At 43.7% G+C, this 20,409-nt stretch overlaps 2 protein-coding genes across 4 annotated transcripts; one reads left to right on the top strand and one right to left on the bottom strand.

Moving 5' to 3' along the window:
- On the top strand, positions 1,684 to 5,398 carry LOC110433911 (aspartic proteinase-like). 2 transcript variants are annotated; one of them, XM_021456987.1, is made up of 12 exons: positions 1,684 to 1,837; positions 2,537 to 2,889; positions 2,977 to 3,037; positions 3,136 to 3,230; positions 3,308 to 3,420; positions 3,507 to 3,780; positions 3,874 to 3,987; positions 4,120 to 4,184; positions 4,276 to 4,417; positions 4,508 to 4,627; positions 4,789 to 4,877; positions 4,982 to 5,398. In XM_021456987.1, exons 2-12 carry the CDS (start codon positions 2,542 to 2,544, stop codon positions 5,064 to 5,066), a joined length of 1,506 nt encoding a protein of 501 aa, XP_021312662.1. In that variant the 5' UTR covers positions 1,684 to 1,837; positions 2,537 to 2,541; the 3' UTR covers positions 5,067 to 5,398. The 2 variants fall into 2 exon arrangements, with proteins under 2 accessions (XP_021312662.1, XP_021312663.1); XM_021456988.1 differs by having other exon boundaries at positions 1,685 to 1,837; positions 2,532 to 2,889.
- LOC8078145 (WRKY transcription factor 42) lies at positions 14,288 to 19,581 on the bottom strand. 2 transcript variants are annotated; one of them, XM_002455444.2, is made up of 6 exons: positions 19,215 to 19,581; positions 18,984 to 19,067; positions 18,691 to 18,870; positions 17,150 to 17,467; positions 16,527 to 16,640; positions 14,288 to 15,258 (listed from the first exon to the last, which is right to left on the bottom strand). In XM_002455444.2, the coding sequence occupies exons 1-6, from the start codon at positions 19,500 to 19,502 to the stop codon at positions 14,494 to 14,496; spliced, it is 1,749 nt and encodes a 582-aa protein (XP_002455489.1). In that variant the 5' UTR covers positions 19,503 to 19,581; the 3' UTR covers positions 14,288 to 14,493. The 2 variants fall into 2 exon arrangements, with proteins under 2 accessions (XP_002455489.1, XP_021313677.1); XM_021458002.1 differs by having other exon boundaries at positions 18,984 to 19,081; positions 19,215 to 19,312.

Here is a 20,409-nt window from a genome sequence, read left to right as displayed (position 1 = left end):
TGTTTCTCAAAAAAAAAAAACTCAAACTCTAGTACCATTTGAACTCATGAAACGGTTCAAATTAACTCCTATCATGGTTTGGAATGGCTTTGAAGATGGTTTTATCTTTTTTGTTAAAAATATTTATTAAATACGTGAGAAGATATCTAAACCACATAAGTAATCTATATGCTTTTAAAAAAAATGAAAAAAACCTAAGATGGATAATCCAAATCCAAATATTTAGACCTCATCAACATATCTCCAAATGCTTACAAAATAGATTTATCTCTGGAAAAATAAAAAATATCTAGAAAAATCAAGAAATTTAAAAACAATCTAGTCGGTGTATAAATGTGTGTTAAAAATTTTCACGGCAAAAAATGAGATGTAACTTAAATTAATACAATATACATTAATGTTGAATGCATTCATGCTATGATATTGTGCTGATTAGTTATTGTGTTTTACAAGTATTTAGAACACACTGATACATCGATTAGAATGTTTATGGATTTTTCTAAATATCTTTTTTATTTTTCTAGAACTAAATCTATGTTTTTGAAGCAACTAGAAATTCTCATGAGCTCTAAATATTTTATTTGGATATAAAGATTCCATTGTATATCCCTTGAACTTTATTCGAAGTTTTCAAAATCCTACAGACATTTTTTGTGGTATCGAGTGTTTACTAAGTTTTTAGCTATATACTCGCACCATTTCAAATTATAAGATGTTTGACTTTTTTGACTCCAAGTTTGACCATTTGTCTTATTCAAAAAAAATTGTGCAAACATAGTCAAATTTAAGTCATTTTTGAAAAACTTTTATTAATAAATCAAGCCAGATAAAAAAAATGATATTTTGCACAGAATTTTGAATAAGACAAGTGATCAAACTTGATGTTAAAAAAGTCAAATGACTTATAATTTGAGATGGATTGAGAAAAAAAGATAATTTGAATGATTTTGAGAGTTAACGAATAACACGTCTGATTTTAGAGTTCAAGAAAAAAAACCAGACTTATAGAGGAAAGCGTAGGAAGGTACTTAATTGATCCTGAATTATAAGATATTTGACTTTTTTGACATTAAATTTGATCACTCGTCTTATTTAAAATATCACTTCTTTTATTATGGCTTGATTTATTAATATAAGTTTTTTAAAAATGACTTAAATTTAACTATATTTGTATATAATTTTTTGGATAAGACGAGTGATCAAATTTGAATTTTGTTTTTAAAATCAAACGTCTTATAATTTTGGAGAGAGTAGTATCCTATCCGTTCAATGGCTATTGGCCAACAAATATATCCACATTTAAGGTCTTGTTTAGTTGGTGAAAAATTTTGGGTTTGGCTATTGTAGCACTTTCGTTTGTATTTAACAATTATTGTCTATTATAGACTAACTAGGTTCAAAAAATTTGTCTCGCAAATTACAAACAAACTGTGTAATTAGTTATTTTTTTATCTATATTTAATGCTCCATTTATGTGTCCAAAGATTCGATGTGACGAAAAATCTTGAAAAATTTTAGGATTTTAGGGTGAATTAAACAAGGCCTAAAGCATTAGCTATAGTTATCAAAAGAAAAAAATAAAATGCAGCAGGTATCACCAAGTCACTCACCTGTTGTTTTCTCCATTGATTTTCAGAACTTGATTCGTGGCCCCATGGGTCAGTGGGTAACAGCATGATTTATTCCGCCTTTGACGGTTTGCATCTACTCGGCTTCATCCGATTGGCGATTGGTGTGTCCTATTTATCCTCCACTCTTCCCCTCGAGCTCTCCACTAGCTTTCCCCAATTCCCCTTCTCTCCGGTCCCGGATTCGGAAGCACACGGCAGAAGCTAAGGTACCAGATCATGTCCTAATCCCTAGCTGCTGCTGCTTGATTACTTCTCGCCACTATTCGGAGTAGAAATTTTAGTTACTCTCCGTTTTGGGGCTGTTCATGTTCCAGTGTTTGGTGCCTTTCTTGATAAGTTGATATACAGCCATGGATCCTTAGAACTTCGATTTTTAGTGACTCCGCCGGTATAGGATAATAGAAAAAGAGGATTCACGTGAACTACCGGTTATATTTCTCCCGGATTTCGACAAAGCTTTTTAGGGCCTTTTTGGAACCAAGGAATTTCATAGTTTTTTTTTTCATGAAGAGTTTTCGAAGACACCAATGAATTTCTCGCATAAATAAAGAAAAAAAACTAAATCATGCCCGATTTCATTTTCTTGCCATGAGCAATTGCTAGTCAAGCACAGAAGAAGGTTTTCCTAATTTTCCACACTTGACAACATTATTTTCACAGTTTCAAAGAACTTTCAACATCCCCCCACCCCCCACCCCAAAAAAGTGAATACAACCATTTTTTAGAAACCATAACCTTCAAGTTCAAGGAAATTTCTAAACAGTAATTCTTTTTTAAGCTGGTGAGGGGTCCCGGCCCTCCTGATTCCCTAAAAAAAGACGACTGAACAAGGTAGTATTACATCCACACACGAATTGTATAGCAAATGTTTCCCTGATTGGAGCTAATTTTCTCATGGAGATTAGGGACTATGGGGCAGAAGCACCTTTTGTTGCTGGCTTGTTTCTGGGTCCTGTCATGTTCCTTGCTACTTCATGCTTCCTCCGATGGACTGTTAAGAATCAACCTGAATAAGAAGAAACTGGACAAGGAAGCTTTGACTGCTGCAAAATTGGCGAAGGAGAGCCGCCTTCGAAGGTCTGTGGGTGCTGGCCAATATCTTGGTGCCTCAACTGATGACATAGTTCCTTTGGACAACTACCTGGACACTCAGTACTTTGGAGAGATTGGTATTGGCACACCATCACAGAACTTCACGGTGATATTTGACACTGGAAGCTCCAACTTGTGGGTTCCCTCATCCAAGTGCTACTTTTCGGTATGTTCATTACTATCAGATAATGGTGCATATTTTGACGCAAGTAAGGTATTCTAAGTTTGGTACTTTTACGTCCATGTATTACAGATAGCATGCTACTTACACCACAGATACAAGTCAACCAAGTCGAAGACTTACAAAAAGAATGGTACATAATAATCTGTTGCATCTATTCAGTTTTGACTATTACTGTGGCGAGTTTGAGAGATGTTGGTTAAACAGTACCCTGTTATTTGAACTGCACAGGAGAATCTTGTACAATCACATATGGTTCCGGGCAAATCGCTGGCTTCTTCAGTGAGGACAATGTGTTGGTTGGTAACCTTGTTGTGCAAAATCAGGTAAACTGGTCACATAATTCCTCAATTAAATGTTCCTATCCACCATTGTTATGATACTACTACTACTTTTTGTTCAGCAATTTATTGAGACGACTCGTGAAACCAGCCCTACTTTCATCATTGGGAAGTTTGATGGAATTCTTGGCCTCGGATTTCCTGAAATTTCTGTGGGAGGAGCCCCTCCAATTTGGTACGTATTGATTTCGTTTGTACATAGTGTCGAAACTCAAATCATTCTGTTCCTTGATCATTTTCTCTGTTGGATGAACCAAACAGGCAGAGCATGAAAGAGCAGAAACTGGTCGCAGAGGATGTCTTCTCTTTCTGGCTTAATCGTGACCCTGATGCATCTGCTGGAGGCGAGCTTGTCTTTGGTGGTGTTGATCCAAAACACTACAAGGGGAACCATACATATGTTCCCGTTACTCGCAAAGGCTACTGGCAGTTTGACATGGGAGATCTTCTTATTGGTGGCCACTCGACTGGTTACTGTGCTGGTGGCTGTGCTGCTATTGTGGACTCAGGGACTTCATTGCTTGCTGGTCCAACAGTATGTATTCTAGAATTCCTAAATGGTGAATGCACATTTAGTACTTTTTCAGAAAAATGGTATGACTTATTTTCAATTATTGTTCTGCTCCAGACCATAGTGGCTCAAGTCAATCATGCAATTGGGGCTGAGGGGATCATCAGTACAGAATGCAAAGAAGTGGTGAGAGAGTATGGAGAGATGATCCTTGAGTTACTCATAGCACAGGTTTGGTGTTGGTTTCCCTTCTTTTGAGCAATTTTTTTTAGCAATTGGTTTCCCTTCTATTTGGATTGTTATTGCGATTAGTGTTTGTACATTGGTATGGTTCTAAGTATGAAACATTTCGTAATTGAGCAGACAAGCCCACAGAAAGTGTGCACTCAGATTGGTCTCTGTGTATTTGATGGTGCCCATTCTCTCAGGTTAGCTCAGTTTATAAATTAATTCTAAGTCCTTTCGTAGTATCTATGCATTATATTTTCCATGACATGTTTTTATTGAACTATCATGCAGTAACCCAATTGAATCTGTTGTTGAGAAACAAAATCGTGGTTCTGATCTTTTCTGTACTGCTTGTGAGATGGCTGTTGTCTGGATACAGAACCAACTCCGAGAAAACAAGACAAAAGAGCTCATTTTGAATTATGCTAATCAGGTTGGGATACTTTTTTATGTTTGGCCAGTTTTTTATGATTGGGAATTGTGCAAAATGTGACAGCATTTCTTGTTGTAATGTGCATTGCAGCTCTGTGAGCGTCTCCCGAGCCCCAATGGCGAATCAACTGTTGATTGTGATCAGATCTCAGAGATGCCAAATCTTGCATTTACCATAGCAAACAAGACTTTCACCTTAACACCAGAGCAGGTAACTCCCCACTTCAGTTTCTTCATTTGAGTTAATAGCGAATCTTTGTCTGGAGGAACCATGATCTCATTTTCACAGTTCAGTTCATGTATCGGATGTTCTTTGGTGCATACATACTTGTTCTAGTTCTCTTGAATGCACTGATTGCCTTTGTGCTGCAGTACATAGTGAAGCTGGAGCAAGCAGGACAAACCATCTGCATCAGCGGGTTTATGGCATATGACGTGCCGCCTCCTCGTGGTCCTCTCTGGTATGCTGACCATATATGTACATAAGTGGCAGTAACCCAACAGTCTTTGGTTTCCTTAGCAAGAATCAAGCATGCAATCTGATATCTGTCTTGTAAACATTCAGGATACTTGGTGATGTTTTCATGGGTGCCTACCACACTGTTTTTGACTTCGGCGAGAACAGGATTGGGTTTGCCAAACCTGCCTGAGGACTGGAGTTCTTCGCTTAAGTAACATGTCCGCTTTGTTATCCGGTATTGTACATATATTGCCGACCGGTATAAGCTGCAATGCTTAATACTTTAGTATATATATTCACGCAGAAACCTAGAGGATTGTGGCAGGATATGTGTTTGCAAATGAAGCTATGCTATGTATGAAGATCTGGGACATGAAATTTGATGTAACGAGCACGAATACATGATGAGGATTAGAGCTTTTAACCTAATATCATCATGTTAGTTGGTTCTGATTACTATGTGGAGGTATCCTCCATCTGCGTTATAGACTGTTTTTGATATTGGGTACTTCCTCCGTCCTATTGAAAGTGTCAGTTTTTACTTTTGAATACCGTGTTTGATCATTTGTCTTATTCATTTTTTTACAAATTATAAAATAAACAATTGATTATTAAAATATGATAAAATAAGTCATAACAAAATAATTAACATTTAGATCCTGTTTGGTATGGCTTTATTTTATCAGTGAAGCTGGTTTTTGGGGCTTTAGCTCCATGAAGAGCTCTATCGGTGGAGTTGGAGCCGTATTGGTAAATTGTTTGGCAAAACTTCTTAAAATATGCTTTCACAAAACGCTATATAGGATGAGGTGAAGCCGTATGCTCTCACAGAACGCCATATAAGATGAGGTGAAGCCGAGAGAAACTATTATTTTTGGCTTATTCGCACCGCAAAACTCTGTGAGAGCACATTTTTAAAGGCTTAGCCTCATTTTCCCCCGTTTGGTAGAAAACGGCTCGTGAAGCTGCTGGAGAAGCCCTGCCAAATGAAGCCTTATACAAACTTTTTGAATAAGAGGAATGGTTAAACACGATGATATGAAGCTGAAAACGTCACTTTTAATGTCCTTCAACCTGACAGAGGGAGTATGACCAATCTCCAGGCGGAACGAGATCCTATAACATTCTAGCGTTGTTTAGTTCACGCTAAAAACCAAAAACTTTTCAAGATTTCCCGTCACATCGAATTTTGCGGCATATGCATGAAGCATTAAATATAGACGAAAACAAAAACTAATTGCACAGTTTGCTTGTAAATCGCGAGATGAATCTTTTGAACCTAGTTAGTCTATGATTGGACAATAATTACCAAATAAAAACAAAAGTGCTACAGTACCAAAAACAAAAAAAAATTGAGAACTAAACAAGGCCATACTCGGCTTTACATCAGAGGCACGTTGGTTAAGCTGGAGCGTGGATTACGCATCGGACGGCAAGCCAGAAAGAGGCCAACTTTTGCTCACGAGTATGTGCGGCCGGCCCATAACGGCCCAGTTCAGCATCTTCTTCTCCATGTCCATCGTCGTTGTTAGCTCGCAAGTCTTCTGCGTGCGGCTCGGTGGTGGAAGCTGCTCTGTCAGCAACACAACTACGACACCTCCAGAAGACAATGCTGATGGGCCAAGAAGGAGTGTGCGCCAGCGACGGCCCAACCCACATGTTCAAGGCCCAGACTGGGAATAGGTCACCTGCACTACTAGTTGGACGAAACAGGATGAAGTAGTATATGTATGACTCAGAGAGAGGGGAGAGCCGGAGAGGAACCATGGAAGAACTAAATTGTAATCCTTAACTCCTAAGCACTACTCGTTCTAACGAGATTCCTCTGAGTTCTTCCTCAAATTCTTGCTAATCTGTCTAAATTCCAGCTAGCTATATCTCGCTGCTTACATCTGGTACCAGAGCTAGCGTGTCTTCCGCACACCAAATTTTTTTCGGATCCGTAGTTCGAGCCGCAAACGCCTCTGGTTGTCGAGTTCGATTTGCATTCGCGCATCTTGAGCTCCGTAATTCCACGCACGCGCTCGATCCGGGTTCGATTCGCGATCTGGATCAATCTTCCCCGCCGCCGCCACCGTCGCCGCCGCCGCCTCCACGCCATCACCACTTCACGCGTTTCGCTCGCAGCCGCGGCGCCATGAATCCCGATTCCAAGTTGATTCTCGACGAGATGCACCGTCTCTTCCAGGAGCAGCGTACGGAGTTCGATTCGCGCTTCGCTGCGACGGACCGCAAGCTCGATTCCCTCGAGCAGCGCTTTGTTGCCAGCGACCGCGCCCTAGAGGCTCGCCTCGCCGAGATCGATGAGTCCGTCACCAACAAGTTCAGCGACATCGACGCATCCCTCGCCAAGCAAATCGCCGACTCCGATCTGAACTGGGAGCGTCGCATCACTGATTCAGAGATGCGCCAATCCATGCTTCTGTCCGATGCCGAGCTTCGTCAGGACACCGTCGTCGCCTCCGTACTCAAGGCTACTGGGTCGCTGGAGGCCTGGCGCCAGACGACGGAGGGTGACATGGACGACCTCAAGCTGAAGATGTCCAAGCTCACCAAGTACATGGATCGATCCGTCTTCGACAATCCATTTCCTTCAGCCGGGGTGATGTCTTCATCGCCGATGTTGGAGCAGACCGCCATGCGCTCACCTGTAGGCAATATGGCTGCTCGGCCCAGCGGGCACCACGATGACATGATTACACGGGTGGATGGTGATGGGGAAAAACTTTCCCCGAACCATTCCCCGACCAATGGTACGTATTCAGACCTACAGCAGTTTCATGTACTTTGTTTGATTCTCAGCATGCCACTCATCCACCAGATCTCGCACTTAATGACCATAGTCGCTTGCCTAAGCTTAATTTTCCTACCTATGAGGGTGAAACCACACGTCTCTGGATTTCACAAGCTGAGGATTACTTTGAGATGTACTCTGTTCCTCCTTATCGTTGGGTAAAAGTGTCGCGAATGCACTTTCGTGGTGCTGCTGCACGATGGATTGAATCCCTCCATCATCCTGATCGCATTCCTTGGCCGGATTTCTGCAAAATGCTCCATGATCGCTTTGGCCGTGACCAGCGCGATCGGCTTTCTCGCCAAATGTTCCACATTAACCAATCTAGCACTGTCCTTGATTATGTGGAGCGCTTTTCTTCCTTGTTCGATCAGCTTAAAGCCTACCAGTCCGACCCCGATATGCATTATTATACTACTCGCTTTATTGATGGTCTCAAGCATGAAATTCGCATAGCTGTCGCTATTCAGCGTCCCTCCAATCTCGATACTGCGTACATGCTTGCTCTGTTGCAGGAGGAAATGGTGGAGGCACCCAAGAAAAGTGAATTTCACGGTTACGACCGTGGAGCAAGACCAGGATCTCGGCCGGTTCAGACTTCACCGCGTCATCCAGCAGGGGCCAGTAGTGTCAATGCTGAGAAATCTCTGACCAAGCCGCAAGTTCAGGATGACAAGATTTCGGCATTACGAGCATATCGCCGAGCAAGGGGTCTTTGTGACTTCTGTGCGGAGAAGTGGTTTCGTGGCCACAAGTGTGCATCTGCCATATCCCTCCATGCTATGCAAGAAATCTGGGATTTGTTTCACCTTGAAGCGTTGCCTGACGATGTTGATGAGGATCGACCTATTACCGAGTCACCGCCAGAACATCTCTTTGTGGCTCTCTCTCAAGATGCACAGCGGGGATCACAAGGCCGACAAACTATCCAGTTCCTGGGATCGTTACAAGGCTTGACAGTCACAGTACTGGTGGATTCTGGTAGCTCTGCTTTATTTCTGGCTACATCTGTTGCGTCTCAGCTACAACACCTTCCCAGGACAGCCAGTTCAGCTTCGGTCAAGGTTGCCAACGGACACACTATGCGTTGCACTGCTTCCATTCCAGATTGCAATTTTTCTCTGGGCACAATACAGTTTCAGCATGACTTGCGGATCTTACCTTTGGATTCCTATGATCTCATCCTTGGCATGGATTGGTTAGAGTTGTACAGTCCAATGGAAGTCCACTGGAAGGAAAAGTGGTTATCTATACCATATCAGGGCACCACTGTGTTGTTGCAGGGTCTCACACATCATGCGAAGAATGACATTGTTATCCAGTTGCAAATGATTGATAATGTGGATCCAGAGCAGTCGGTATCTCATCTGCCAATTGACATTCAGGCACTGCCCAACCCACATGTTCAAGGCCTAGAGTGGGAATAGGTCACCTGCACTACTAGTTGGACGAAACAGGATGAAGTAGTATATGTATGACTCAGAGAGAGGGGAGAGGAATCATGGAAGAACTAAATTGTAATCCTTAACTCCTAAGCACTACTCGTTCTAACGAGATTCCTCTGAGTTCTTCCTCAAATTCTTGCTAATCTGTCTAAATTCCAGCTAGCTATATCTCGCTGCTTACATGCTCGCAGGTGAAACAAGTTCCATCTGCCATGTGCGCAGGAGAGGTGAAGCTAGTCCCCGAGCTAGCCTCCTCTACCACCGCTCCCCTCCTTCCTCGCGTTTACCCTCCAGTAGTATGACATGAACAATGCTGCTGCTGACAAGGAAGTATGGAAGTCGAGGTCTGCACCGCCGCTGCCGGCTTTCAACTGCACTTAGTTCAACACCAGCATCTTCATTTTATTCTCACAGATCTGCCTACCAACGCGTCTGGCAAGTCCACACCAAGACACAACGTCGTGTGGTCTGAATGTTTGTTTCAGAGTAATTGAAGGTTGTTACTGAATTGAAATCGTGAATGTAGACGACGTATTGTTAATTTGTTGTGTCAATTTGAACATGTACATGTAAGATTGTAATTTCCTCGAATTCTTGATGTCAATTCAGTATGGCAAAAGAGATTGAGCCTTGAATGTGGCAAAACAAATTCCAGGATAAGTGGCATGCTACCAGAAAGCTCACATGTAAAACAGCAAAAAAAAACACTTACATTGAACTAGAGTATCCATGGTTTTCATTTCACCAAATTACCATGTCTCTGATTAACCAAAAACATAATTCTGCATGCTGAACCCTGAAAACAGAATTGCATATGGTACTTCTCCGTGCCTAGAATTGCCCAAAAGTAAAAGTACTTCCACATGGACTCATGATGATGCATTGTGTAAGCAAGCTTATTGTGTTTCAACCTCTCATTCAATCTCGGTAGTACAGAGACAACATCAATCGTCTGTTTTTCCATGAGAAAAAGAGAAGCTCGATCAGGTTCAATGTAATCTGATGGAAGTTCGATCAACTATAGTGAGCCATTCATACGGATGACAGGAGGAGAAAGATGGAGTACTTACACACAAGGCCGACGAGCTGAGCCTGAGCAGCTAGCGTGCTCTCGTCCGCTCCGGCGATGGATTCTCCTAGTCTTCCAGCAATCCCGCGGACCGCGTCGCTGCAGGTGCGCTCTGTTTTGGCGTCGCTTGCTTCTTGCCGTCAGATGCCTGATCCACGGCACACAAACGTTTATGTCCCACTGACGTAAAGCTGAGTATGTGCCGTGCAGGAAGCAGGATAAGGTTTCTAGATAATTTGTACAGTAAATAACTGATAACAAAGTCTATGGCTGGCCCGGGAACTGAGTTTTTTTTGAATGAACTGGAGAGGCCGAAGCCTCTACAGGAATTTATTAAAACTCAAAGAAGAGTACAAAGCAAAGTAACGAGAAAGAAGCAGTAGAACAGCGGAGGAAAACAAAACAAGTGTCTCCTCAGGAGACAAAAAAAACAATGTATCTTTGCCCACGCGTAAGCACGTTGCTCTCTGGATGCAAACTTCTTGCGACTGATATTTCGATTCAAACATACTTCTTGTGACTGATATCTCGATTCGAACCGTCCGTAATGTCCACCTTTTGTTTTGACACACATGGTTTGATTGCCACAGTGTTGTCTGTTCGATTTTGCTACGCCACGGTTCGATTTTTTTCATACACTGGAGGTACTCTAAGGGGGAGGGCACAATGCGTGTTGTACTTTTCCCCAAGCACATCATCTTCTTCCTCATGCCCTTCGTCTTCCAAGCGCTTCACCATTGCAATCTCGCGTCTTAGAGCCAAAATTGAGCCCTAGCATGCACTTTGTCATCTTCTTCTAGTTTGTCCCTCAAGCCTTAGCGACTTTCCCACCTAGATCTAAAGCCTCGCACTCTTAATCTTATCTATTGTTTAATGCAATCTATGGTGAAGGAGTCGATCGAAAGCTTCTAGGAACCAAAGGATGCAAAGAGTTGTTGCTTCCCATTGAGGAGTTCGTCCTCGCCAACGTGATGGAGGACAAGCCCATGTCTTGGAGGAGATTGGTGTTCTCCCTACCAAGGCGTTGATTGGGTGGCGCATGGTGGAGGTGGGGCAATTCCACACCAACAATGGGAAGGTAACGATGTTTGTCTTTGCGCCCTTCTTTGAGCATGGCTTCTCGGTGTCCATGCATGGTTTCTTCCATGGTCTGTTTCACTCTACAATCTTGAGCTATAGTTACTCAACCCTAATGGGTGTTGCTCATTTCTTATTTTATTACCTTCTACGAGAGCTACTTGGGGATCAAACTCCACTTTGGGTTATGGAAGTGGTTGTATACCATCAAGTTGGACCTAGAGATGACATATAGAAGGAAAATGGCACCAAACTAGGGCCATATATATATACTTGGTGGTTGACTGACAACATGATGAAATAGACTATGTGGTTTGCTAGTATACAAGGTACTTAGTTCATTTGGATACAAGGATGGTTTGGACAAGGGCAACGTAAAAATCGAATGATCAACACCTCAAGAAAGACATTAGAGCTAATGTTGAAGACTTGCAAGAAGTACAAGACATCAGTTAGGAAAAGCCCAAGAGAGAAGACACGAAGAAACAGAGCCAAACTAGCTCTACCTAGTCAATGGAATTCTCTAGTGGTGCTCTGGCAGAGGCACATGAGATTAGGGTTTAGAGAAATACCGATTGGTCTGAAACATCTTAGCACTCACCAAATTTCTCTGGTGGTGTTGACTATCTAGCACTAGAGCATAAGCTCCAACACCAACAATGGGCAACTATTTTTGTAGAGAGTTTCAACATGCACTGAAAAACTCCAATGGTATAAAGAAGGGGTCACCAGAGAAAAGGGTGGTGTCTAGAGACTCCATAGGAGCTTTAGAGGGGCACCAAATGGTACACCGGTGAAAGAAGCCCCAATGGCCAATAATGGCTAACTGATGTGGTGTTCACCAAAATTCTCAAGTGAGGTTTACCATCACTGGACATGTTTAGTTTACCACCAATGATTATATTAAGGGGTAGAGCTAGCTATACACATCCCTTTGGCTAGCCATTTCAAGTGTGTTGGAGTGTGCTAAAGATAGAGGAGTGTTGAGGTTCTATTCCTAGTGCTCTAGCCACCGAAAGTGCATATGGATATGTTAAGTGATTAGCGTAGTGCTTTGTGAAATGCTTAGGCTAGTTAGACCTTGCAATTGATGCTTTACTCTGGCTTAGGTTTAATGTTTAATAAGGCTTGCATACCTCTTCCATCCACCATTGTTGCACATTAGGTTCTTGTAATCTTGCGAGATCACACCCACCATGTTTGTAGCATGGCTACCTAACTTGTACCGGAGGAAACGAGGCCAACAATGTTTGAGCTGGAAGCTCGATAGTGAAGACAACATAGAAGACCACATGGAGATCCACTTGTGCGTGGAGGACTATGGGCTCCACGGAGTTGCCCGACCTGTGATACCCAAATGATTTCGTGTTCCGAGGCAACTACAAGTATAGGAGGCATGTGAAAATGAACTAGCTGATGACGATGAGTTGTCTTCGAAGAATAATAACAACATGTTGATGGAAAGTTAAACTTGCCCGACCTATGATACCCAAATGATTTCGTGTTCCGAGGCAACTACAAGTGTAGGAGGCATGTGAAAGTGAACTAGCTAATGACGATGAGTTGTCTTCGAAGAATAATAACAACATGTTGATGGCAAGTTAAACTTGCCCCTAAGAACAATATGTGTCCCATATACATCCTATCTAGTGTCCATCCAACCATGACATGCATGGCACTACTGATGGAGCTTAGTTAGGACCATCCTGGGCCATCCCCCCTCAGTTTCGCTAACTTATAGATAACTGATCAGATCTAGGCTAAACTACACCAAAGACTTGCCATTATTTCTTATGTAAGAGCAACTCCATTGGTTTTTCAATTGAGTTAGGCATTCTTGTTTTTTTGAAAAAAAGCTCAAAAGTTAGTCTCCAACGGTTTGACAATTGGTTTTGGTAAATTTGGCAACTTGGCAAATGGAGAGTCAAACTGTACATATATGCAAAAGTCCAGGAGGCTTGGCATCTGTTTCTAGTCACGCCCGTACCTTCTCCCGCGTGGACTTTCTTCTACCGCGTGCCCCTTCTCCCGCGCCGGAGCCTCCTCCCGTGCGGCCCTTCTCTCACGCACCGTCGTGCGGGTGGTGGCATCTGCTAGGGTGGCGGCATTCCCTCCTTCTTCCTTTGTTCGGCATCAGGTGCCGACATCTGCTAGGGTTTCATGTACTCCATGCATCGATTTCCCTTCTTCTCCCTCTGTTTTGTAGATGGTAGGGGTTTGTAGATCGTCTGCTAAGGTTTCAGGCACCTAGGAGTAGTACATGGCCGGTTGGCAGAAAGATGATAGAAAGATGGCCGACTGGCAGAAAGATGGCAGAAAGATGTGAACAAGTGACGGGAGAAGCTGTGACCTTGCGACGGGAGAAGCTGCGACCTCGCGACGGGAACGCGCGAACCGGCGGCGGCGCACGAGGGAAAATAGAGCGGGCAACAAGTGGGTCCATCAATCTAATTTTTGCAAAAGAATTATGAAGAATGGTTGGAGATAGACTTTTTTTAGCTTTAGTTGGCAAACTCTATATTTTGCCAAACGAAAAATACAAAACCGTTGGAGTTGCTCATACACAATTAAAGATTTCCCCTTGCTGAAAATTTAGTCAAACTCCACAACTGTTGCATGGAGTCAATGAAGGCAAGCTGGGCCAAGGATAGCAAGGCCGTGGACTTGTCTAGTGTCTCAATCGTTTTACTTGGAGAAATAGGGACTGCGACATGAACGGTGGGCGACGTCAATATTAACCGCGGGGAAACACGGTAAACACCTCCGTGCCGTCATGCTCATGCCGGAGCTGCGTCTTTGCCGACGCCGACGCTCACAGTCAACAGATTAGGCGCCGGCGTCGACTTTCAGTATCTGACGACCTCAACTCAATCATGTTCCACGAATGTCGAAAGCCTCGGTCATCGCCCTTCATGGACCGTTAGCTTCGGACGATTAGTTGGGTGATCCAGTCTATACGCTATATATATATTAGCTTGTTCCAAGGTATTTGACCATTCATTTTTTTATTCGCCTTTGCACAATTCTTTCCTTCGAAAATACAATATTCTATTTCAGCAAAAATTACTGTATATTCCAAATTTTCATCTGTACATGTACATAGTACAACGAGTATGGTACGGTATATCTCATTTATGTGCATATCAAATATAATACACTCATCAGTTTTACAAATAGTCGTAGTGCAGATCGATGATCTCTGACAGTAAAACTCTGCACTCCTAAAATTACCTCAAGTTGACGTGGTGCAGGACTGCGTCGCGAAACGAGGTGACCCGGCAGACGCTGCATGTGCTCCGGCTGCCGTCGGACCTGCAATGGCAGCAGCACCCGCACTGCCGTTGGCCTGATCCCCGGCGGCGATGCCGATGATATTACTCCCACGTGGAGTAGGCTGAGCCTGGTGCGCTGCTCCGCCTGCCATGACCGACGAGATGGCCGCCGCAAGCGCCGTGGTGAAGTTGGGGTCGGCCGCGATGGCTGCTGTCACCGTCTCCATCATCACCGACTGCTGCTGCCGCGCGACCTGCAGCCCGGTGGGCATCGGCGGCCCCGTGGGCGCTCGCTGTGGAAGGAACATCGAAGCCAGCGGCGATGGCACCGGGAACGGCATCGCCGGGACCGCCGTCACAGGGTGGATCCCGCCGGGTGGGCGATGGAGCCCGAGCCCGTGAGGCAGCAGGCCGCCGCCGCCGCTCCCGGCAACGCCGCCGGGCGCCTGGGTGAGGTCGAGGGTGATGGTGGGGAACGGCGCGGAGGCAGAGAGCGTGGCCATGGTGGACGCGTAGGGGATGCTGCTGGAGTGGTGGAACAGCGCCGGGTGGCCGAGGAGCGCCGCGGCAGCGCCGTCGCGGCTGGTGGCCGGGCCGGAGAGCAGCATGGCCGCCGCGGCGGACGTGGTGTTCGCCATGGTGGTGGCCGCCGGCGGCAGCGGGTGGTTGTGGTGTCCCTCGTAAGTCGTGACCAGAATTGTCTTGTCCTCGGCGCACCGTTGCACCTGCATGCATCCATGTACAATTAATCATGACACATGCATGAAACCAGTATTACTATTACCACCAGCTGCGCTAGAGCTAGCTTTAATGCATTGCATGCCGTCACGTAAGTCATATAGAGTACATGCAAGCGTGTGAAGTTCTGTCTTTGGCTTTTTCAGAATATCGCAGCTACTGTTCGGTGAGCTATCCGCGTCTCATCTGCGCTGAAAATAATGTGTTGGCTTGCAACTATAGCTAGAGATGGTCGCCCAATATAATGGACCATATTATACAGTTTGTAGACGTGTGTGTATGGCCTGCTTTGATATACAGCTAGAGATAGATGGAAGAAGGTAAGCGGTAATATATAATATATGCTTTGGGATTGGAAGTATATGCACGTGTACGTGCAGCTTATATTCCGAAGGGTATATGTATGTTGACATTAGCATGGAGTGCTTCATGTTCATGTTACCTATTGAGTAGTATGTATATCTTAGAGAAAGCTATAACTGTAATAAGGCCGTGTTTAGTAACACTATAACATTTTCGTTTGTTTGTGGTAATTATTGTCCAACCATGGACTAAACTAGGCTCAAAAAATTCGTTTCGTAAATTCCGACCAAACTGTGCACTTAGTTTTTATTTTTGTCTATATTTAATACTCATGCATACGTCTAAAGATTCGATGTGATGGGAAATTTTAAAAAAATTTAGATTTTAGGGTGGAAGTAAACAAGGCCTTAAGTCAACATATGCATGATCTCCTGTTCAGTCAATTCACATATCGAGTTAGAAATAAACATGTCACAAATTATAGGTACTTATATGCATATATGCAAAAGTAGAGGACTCTACTTGACTCAGAAAATAGTTCTTTATATTATATTGGTTTTTGAGAGATGTTAGCAGTAGCATGCATTTTGGTTCATGTAGAATCATGCTATGATTGTGTACCATACAAGCTAGTTATCATATTACGTTGGACCTGATGATTCACAATTCTTTGAGCTAAAATGGTTAAAGTTACATGCCATTTTAATTAGTTCTTTTTTTTTAAAAAATGAGACAATACCAAACTGTTGCTATGATAATGTATATATAAACACCAGATACTCAAATTAGAAAGATGATAGTATATATATAGCAGGTACGGTAATTCAAACATATATGTTAAAGTTTCTCAACAAAACAAACCTATGAGAGTGAAATTGGTATGGAAATGGCATATATGCATGTAATATTATCACAAGATATGACATATATGGTTAGGTTATGCATGTATTACCTGCTTCCTGACGGGGCATGCCACAGCCATTGTGCACCGGTAGTATGCCCTCGGGCATGGGTTACCTTTGGCCATCTTCTGCCCGTACTTCCTCCATTGACACCCATCACTAATCTATAGTTAGACAAAATGCAAGCATACCAAAAAATAATTAATGTCATATACATATTGGAGCACGTACCAGTAGCAAATTAAATCATGACAAATTAAAGTTTATGTGCATTGGATGAAATAACCATAACTATGCAGAGAGGTGGACAAATGGTAAGTCTTGTTACTAAATATCCAACATGCATGTCAGTAGATGTGTAATTGAACACAATGTTTCATAATTTGAGTTTGTGTGCCCTCTGGTCAGTCTGAAACCTATTTCTAAAAAAGAAAACGATTACAATGTTCATATGAGAAATGAATGAGAAACAGCGCTAAAACTTTTGCAGCCTCTTCCCTCTATACAAATTAGGTACGCGTGGTTGTTACAGCACGTACGTACTGTACCCCCATACTGTGTTCTAAATGTTTCTGAACACCTCTTTCTCATATAATCAATTAAGCAGATCAACATATATATCAGGAATATCTAAACAGTGAAAAAAAAACATAGCCAGGAATCAAATTGTTACCATTGGTGCCTCAGATCGCGCGCGCACGGACACCCTTGCCTTCCGGCCGGGCAGCTCCGACGACGCCTGCTCGCCGCCATTCTCTCTCGGTGGTGCTGTCCTATCCGGCGAGGTTTTCCTCTTGCCATCGGCGTCGTCGTTGTTGTTTCCTCCATTGCTCAGCGAAGGCGACGCCTCCTCGGCTCCGTCGCTAGCCTCGTCGTCCCCTCCAGCGGCGACGGCATGCGGCTGCGCCATAGCAGTAGAGGACGCGCGCGCCTCCAACAGCTGCCGAGTGGACGACGTGTTGTGCGAGGCCGCGGTGGTCGTCAGGTGGGTCTGCATCCAGATTTGGTGGTGATGGACACGTACGTGTCATTTGTTTAGTCAAAGAGGAAATTTAAAGCGAGGAAGCAACTGAAAGCGTTCGTGCATGAGATCGACGAGCACATGCTAACTACTACTAGTACAGACTACAGACATGAGAGATCAAGATGTACCAGTAGCTGTGTATGCATAATTAGTGTCACTGTATGCAAAAAAAAAACATCCAAATTAGACGCCGTGTGCATATATATCAAATCGTTTTGAGGTGAATATGCTAGCTAATTCAGTGCTCAGTTTGGATGAAATTAATTGGTCTGATACTATCACTCCGAAAGTTTCGGAAGAAATTAGTAATGTACAGATTGAGAGTGACTATACTATCCGCTGTTCCCATGCCCCTATGTTTTTATCATATTAGTACTTGATTATATTATCTGCTAGGATACTTTTTTATATGATGAAAGAATCAAATTAAGTAACTACCGAGGCATTCATAAACTCATGTGACACGATTTGACGAGGATCTTACATGGATGTGCGTGCATGCACGCAAATTTAGCTGTGGCCTGTACATTATTATTGCACGAATCTTCATCTTGAAGAATCTCTCGGCAGCAAAAATATTTCTGTAGCAAGGTCTAATATACGTGGACAAAAAGCGAATTTAAAAATTGCACAATTTTGATGCCGACTCAACTGGATCGTCTAAGGCCGTGGTAGTAACAATTCCACAAGTTCAGACAAGCTTAAGGCACTTACATTAAGATGACAAACAAATTATTTTCCTTGATCTTCGATTTGATTCTCAAAGTCAAATATAGATTAAATAGGCCACACACGAAATAATTGTTCAAATGTTGGTACCTATATCTATAGAAAACTTACAAGTCTAGCTTGTTGCCTGATTTATGGAAGAGTAAGCCTGATTAAAGCACAAGAATTGGACGGAAAGTAATCGGCTGTACTGTTGGAATAAATATGAAACTATTTTCCACGTTGAAATCAACAATTCGATCCAGGCAATAAAAATGAAATAAGATTGAAAAATTGAATTAGGAATATGAAACTCGCTCAACGTCGAAATCATATCAACAATAATCCAGGCACAATTAAAGGAAATAAGGTTGAAAAAAAAATGATTTTGACAGCTAGCGTACTCAAGAAGATACACGGGAGAGATAGTGATACAGATGCAAGTAGTACTTCCATATAATCGGATGAAAAATAGCACTTACATGAGCCAGTGATGATCTGTTGATCATGAGATCAGCAGGATGCTGTCGGTGCTGCGTGACCTGGAGAAGCTGTTGGTACAGCGCGCCATAGCTCCGGTTGAGCTCCTCAAGCATGCCACGCAGCCGCCGGTTCTCCTCCACCACCCGCCTGAGCTCCACTTCCACAGCTGACGCCTCTATCTACACACATAGGAATGCAAGATCCAATCAAGAAATGGCCAAAGACACGGGAGGAGATCTTCAGAGAAGAAGCACGCATAGATATATATATGAACGAAAATGAACCAACAAACCTTTTGATTCTTGACCGCCATCATTTCCTCGCCGGCGGCGCTTGTCGTGGCAGCGGTGGCGGTGGTCAGCAGGTCTAGCCCGATCTGCACAGCAACCACTACACCCGATAAATTCAAACGGTGGGCAAAACAAAGGGGAATTGATCATCATACAACCGCGCGCTTAATTTCAGACAATCCGCACAAAAGCCGCGGCAGCAGCTGATGGTCGAGATCGGCCGGGAGACTCACGTTGACGTCGTCGCGTCCGCCTCCGGGCACCCCGCGCCCGCCGCCGTCGTCCTGGCCCCGGGCTCCGGAGTCCCTCGAGAAGAAGTCCACCTCCCGGATCTCGCCCCGGCGGCGGCGGTCGGCCTCCTCATCGTGCTGACGCCGGCGCCCAAACAAGGTGGCTCCGCGTTGCAGCGAGAGAGCAGCGCCGTGTTCCATGACTGCTGCTGCTGCGTCGTCCTCCTCCCCCTCCTGGGCTTGCTGCTCGTGGACGTGGTCGTGGCGGTGGCGCTCCGGCCTCGTCTCCATGGAAAGGACGGAGAAGGTTTGGGCTTTATGGTTACTTGTGTCAATTAGGGTCAAGGGTACACACAAAAAGAAGCCAAAGCTGACGGACTTGGACTTGCGCCTGCAAAAGAATAAATAAATTGATAAATTAGAATAAAAGGAAGGTGGGTGTGGACCAATGGGAAGGCGGGAAGGGCCGCATGAAGCCGGTGGGCCAGCAGCATCAGGCGCCGCGTTGCATGACGTCGGGGAAACGAAGGAGGGGCAGATCGGTAATTGTGGATGGGCATCCACGTGAGACGGGAGGTTCATTAGGAAAGGCACTGAGGTCAAGGAAGTCAATTTCGGTTGGGGAACCAAGTGGCGCCGGAGGACGACACGACGACGACTGATAATTCCCGTCTTCCGGTTTTGGCGTTTCTTTTTTTCACAACCGGTCAAAAATATCACGCCGTTGCGAAGTCTACACGTAAGTGTATGTCTTTAACTTGCTCTGTGGTTAACATGCATGCTCAATGGACAGGTAGAAGATAAGTTAGTGAGAAACCTAATGTGAATGCAAATACAAATACGTACAGTGTTAAGAGCAACCACTGCAAGAGACTTTCTATATTTTTTTTGACCAGAACAGTAGGGGAATCCCCTACCTGTATTTTTGTATTTCAATTAAATGAAAGAATAGTATGTATAAATGAAGTAAAAGAAAAAGAGGAAACAAAAATATTACAGGGCAGCCAGGCCCAAAAAAAAATACAACAGAGGTATGGCTGAAAACTGTCTCGCCAAAGAGTTAGTTGGGTCCGTCGTTTCTCACTGGCCTTGATGCATACAAGAGATTTTCTATATTATTTCTAATTATTAGGAATAGAGATTTTGTTAAAAATACACTACGCAACATCCTCTATAATTGGTTATCTAAATATAGCTA

The sequence above is a fragment of the Sorghum bicolor genome, chromosome 3, assembly GCF_000003195.3.
Source record: "Sorghum bicolor cultivar BTx623 chromosome 3, Sorghum_bicolor_NCBIv3, whole genome shotgun sequence".
NCBI lineage: Eukaryota > Viridiplantae > Streptophyta > Magnoliopsida > Poales > Poaceae > Sorghum > Sorghum bicolor.
The sequence above is the reverse complement of the archived record's forward strand: the minus strand, read 5'-3'. Positions and strand labels throughout refer to the sequence as shown.

Bases quoted from the DNA above. Each gene is read 5' to 3' on its own strand.
- LOC110433911 (XM_021456987.1), top strand. From the start codon at position 2,542: ATGGGGCAGAAGCACCTTTTGTTGCTGGCTTGTTTCTGGGTCCTGTCA. The intron at 3,421-3,506 runs GTACGTATTGAT...TGAACCAAACAG, and splicing joins GGAGGAGCCCCTCCAATTTG to GCAGAGCATGAAAGAGCAGA. The intron at 3,988-4,119 runs GTTTGGTGTTGG...GTAATTGAGCAG, and splicing joins TTGAGTTACTCATAGCACAG to ACAAGCCCACAGAAAGTGTG.
- LOC8078145 (XM_002455444.2), bottom strand. From the start codon at position 19,502: ATGGAGACGAGGCCGGAGCGCCACCGCCACGACCACGTCCACGAGCAG. The intron at 18,871-18,983 runs GTTTGTTGGTTC...CTATGTGTGTAG, and splicing joins TGGCGGTCAAGAATCAAAAG to ATAGAGGCGTCAGCTGTGGA. The intron at 17,468-18,690 runs GTAAGTGCTATT...ATCTGGATGCAG, and splicing joins ACAGATCATCACTGGCTCAT to ACCCACCTGACGACCACCGC.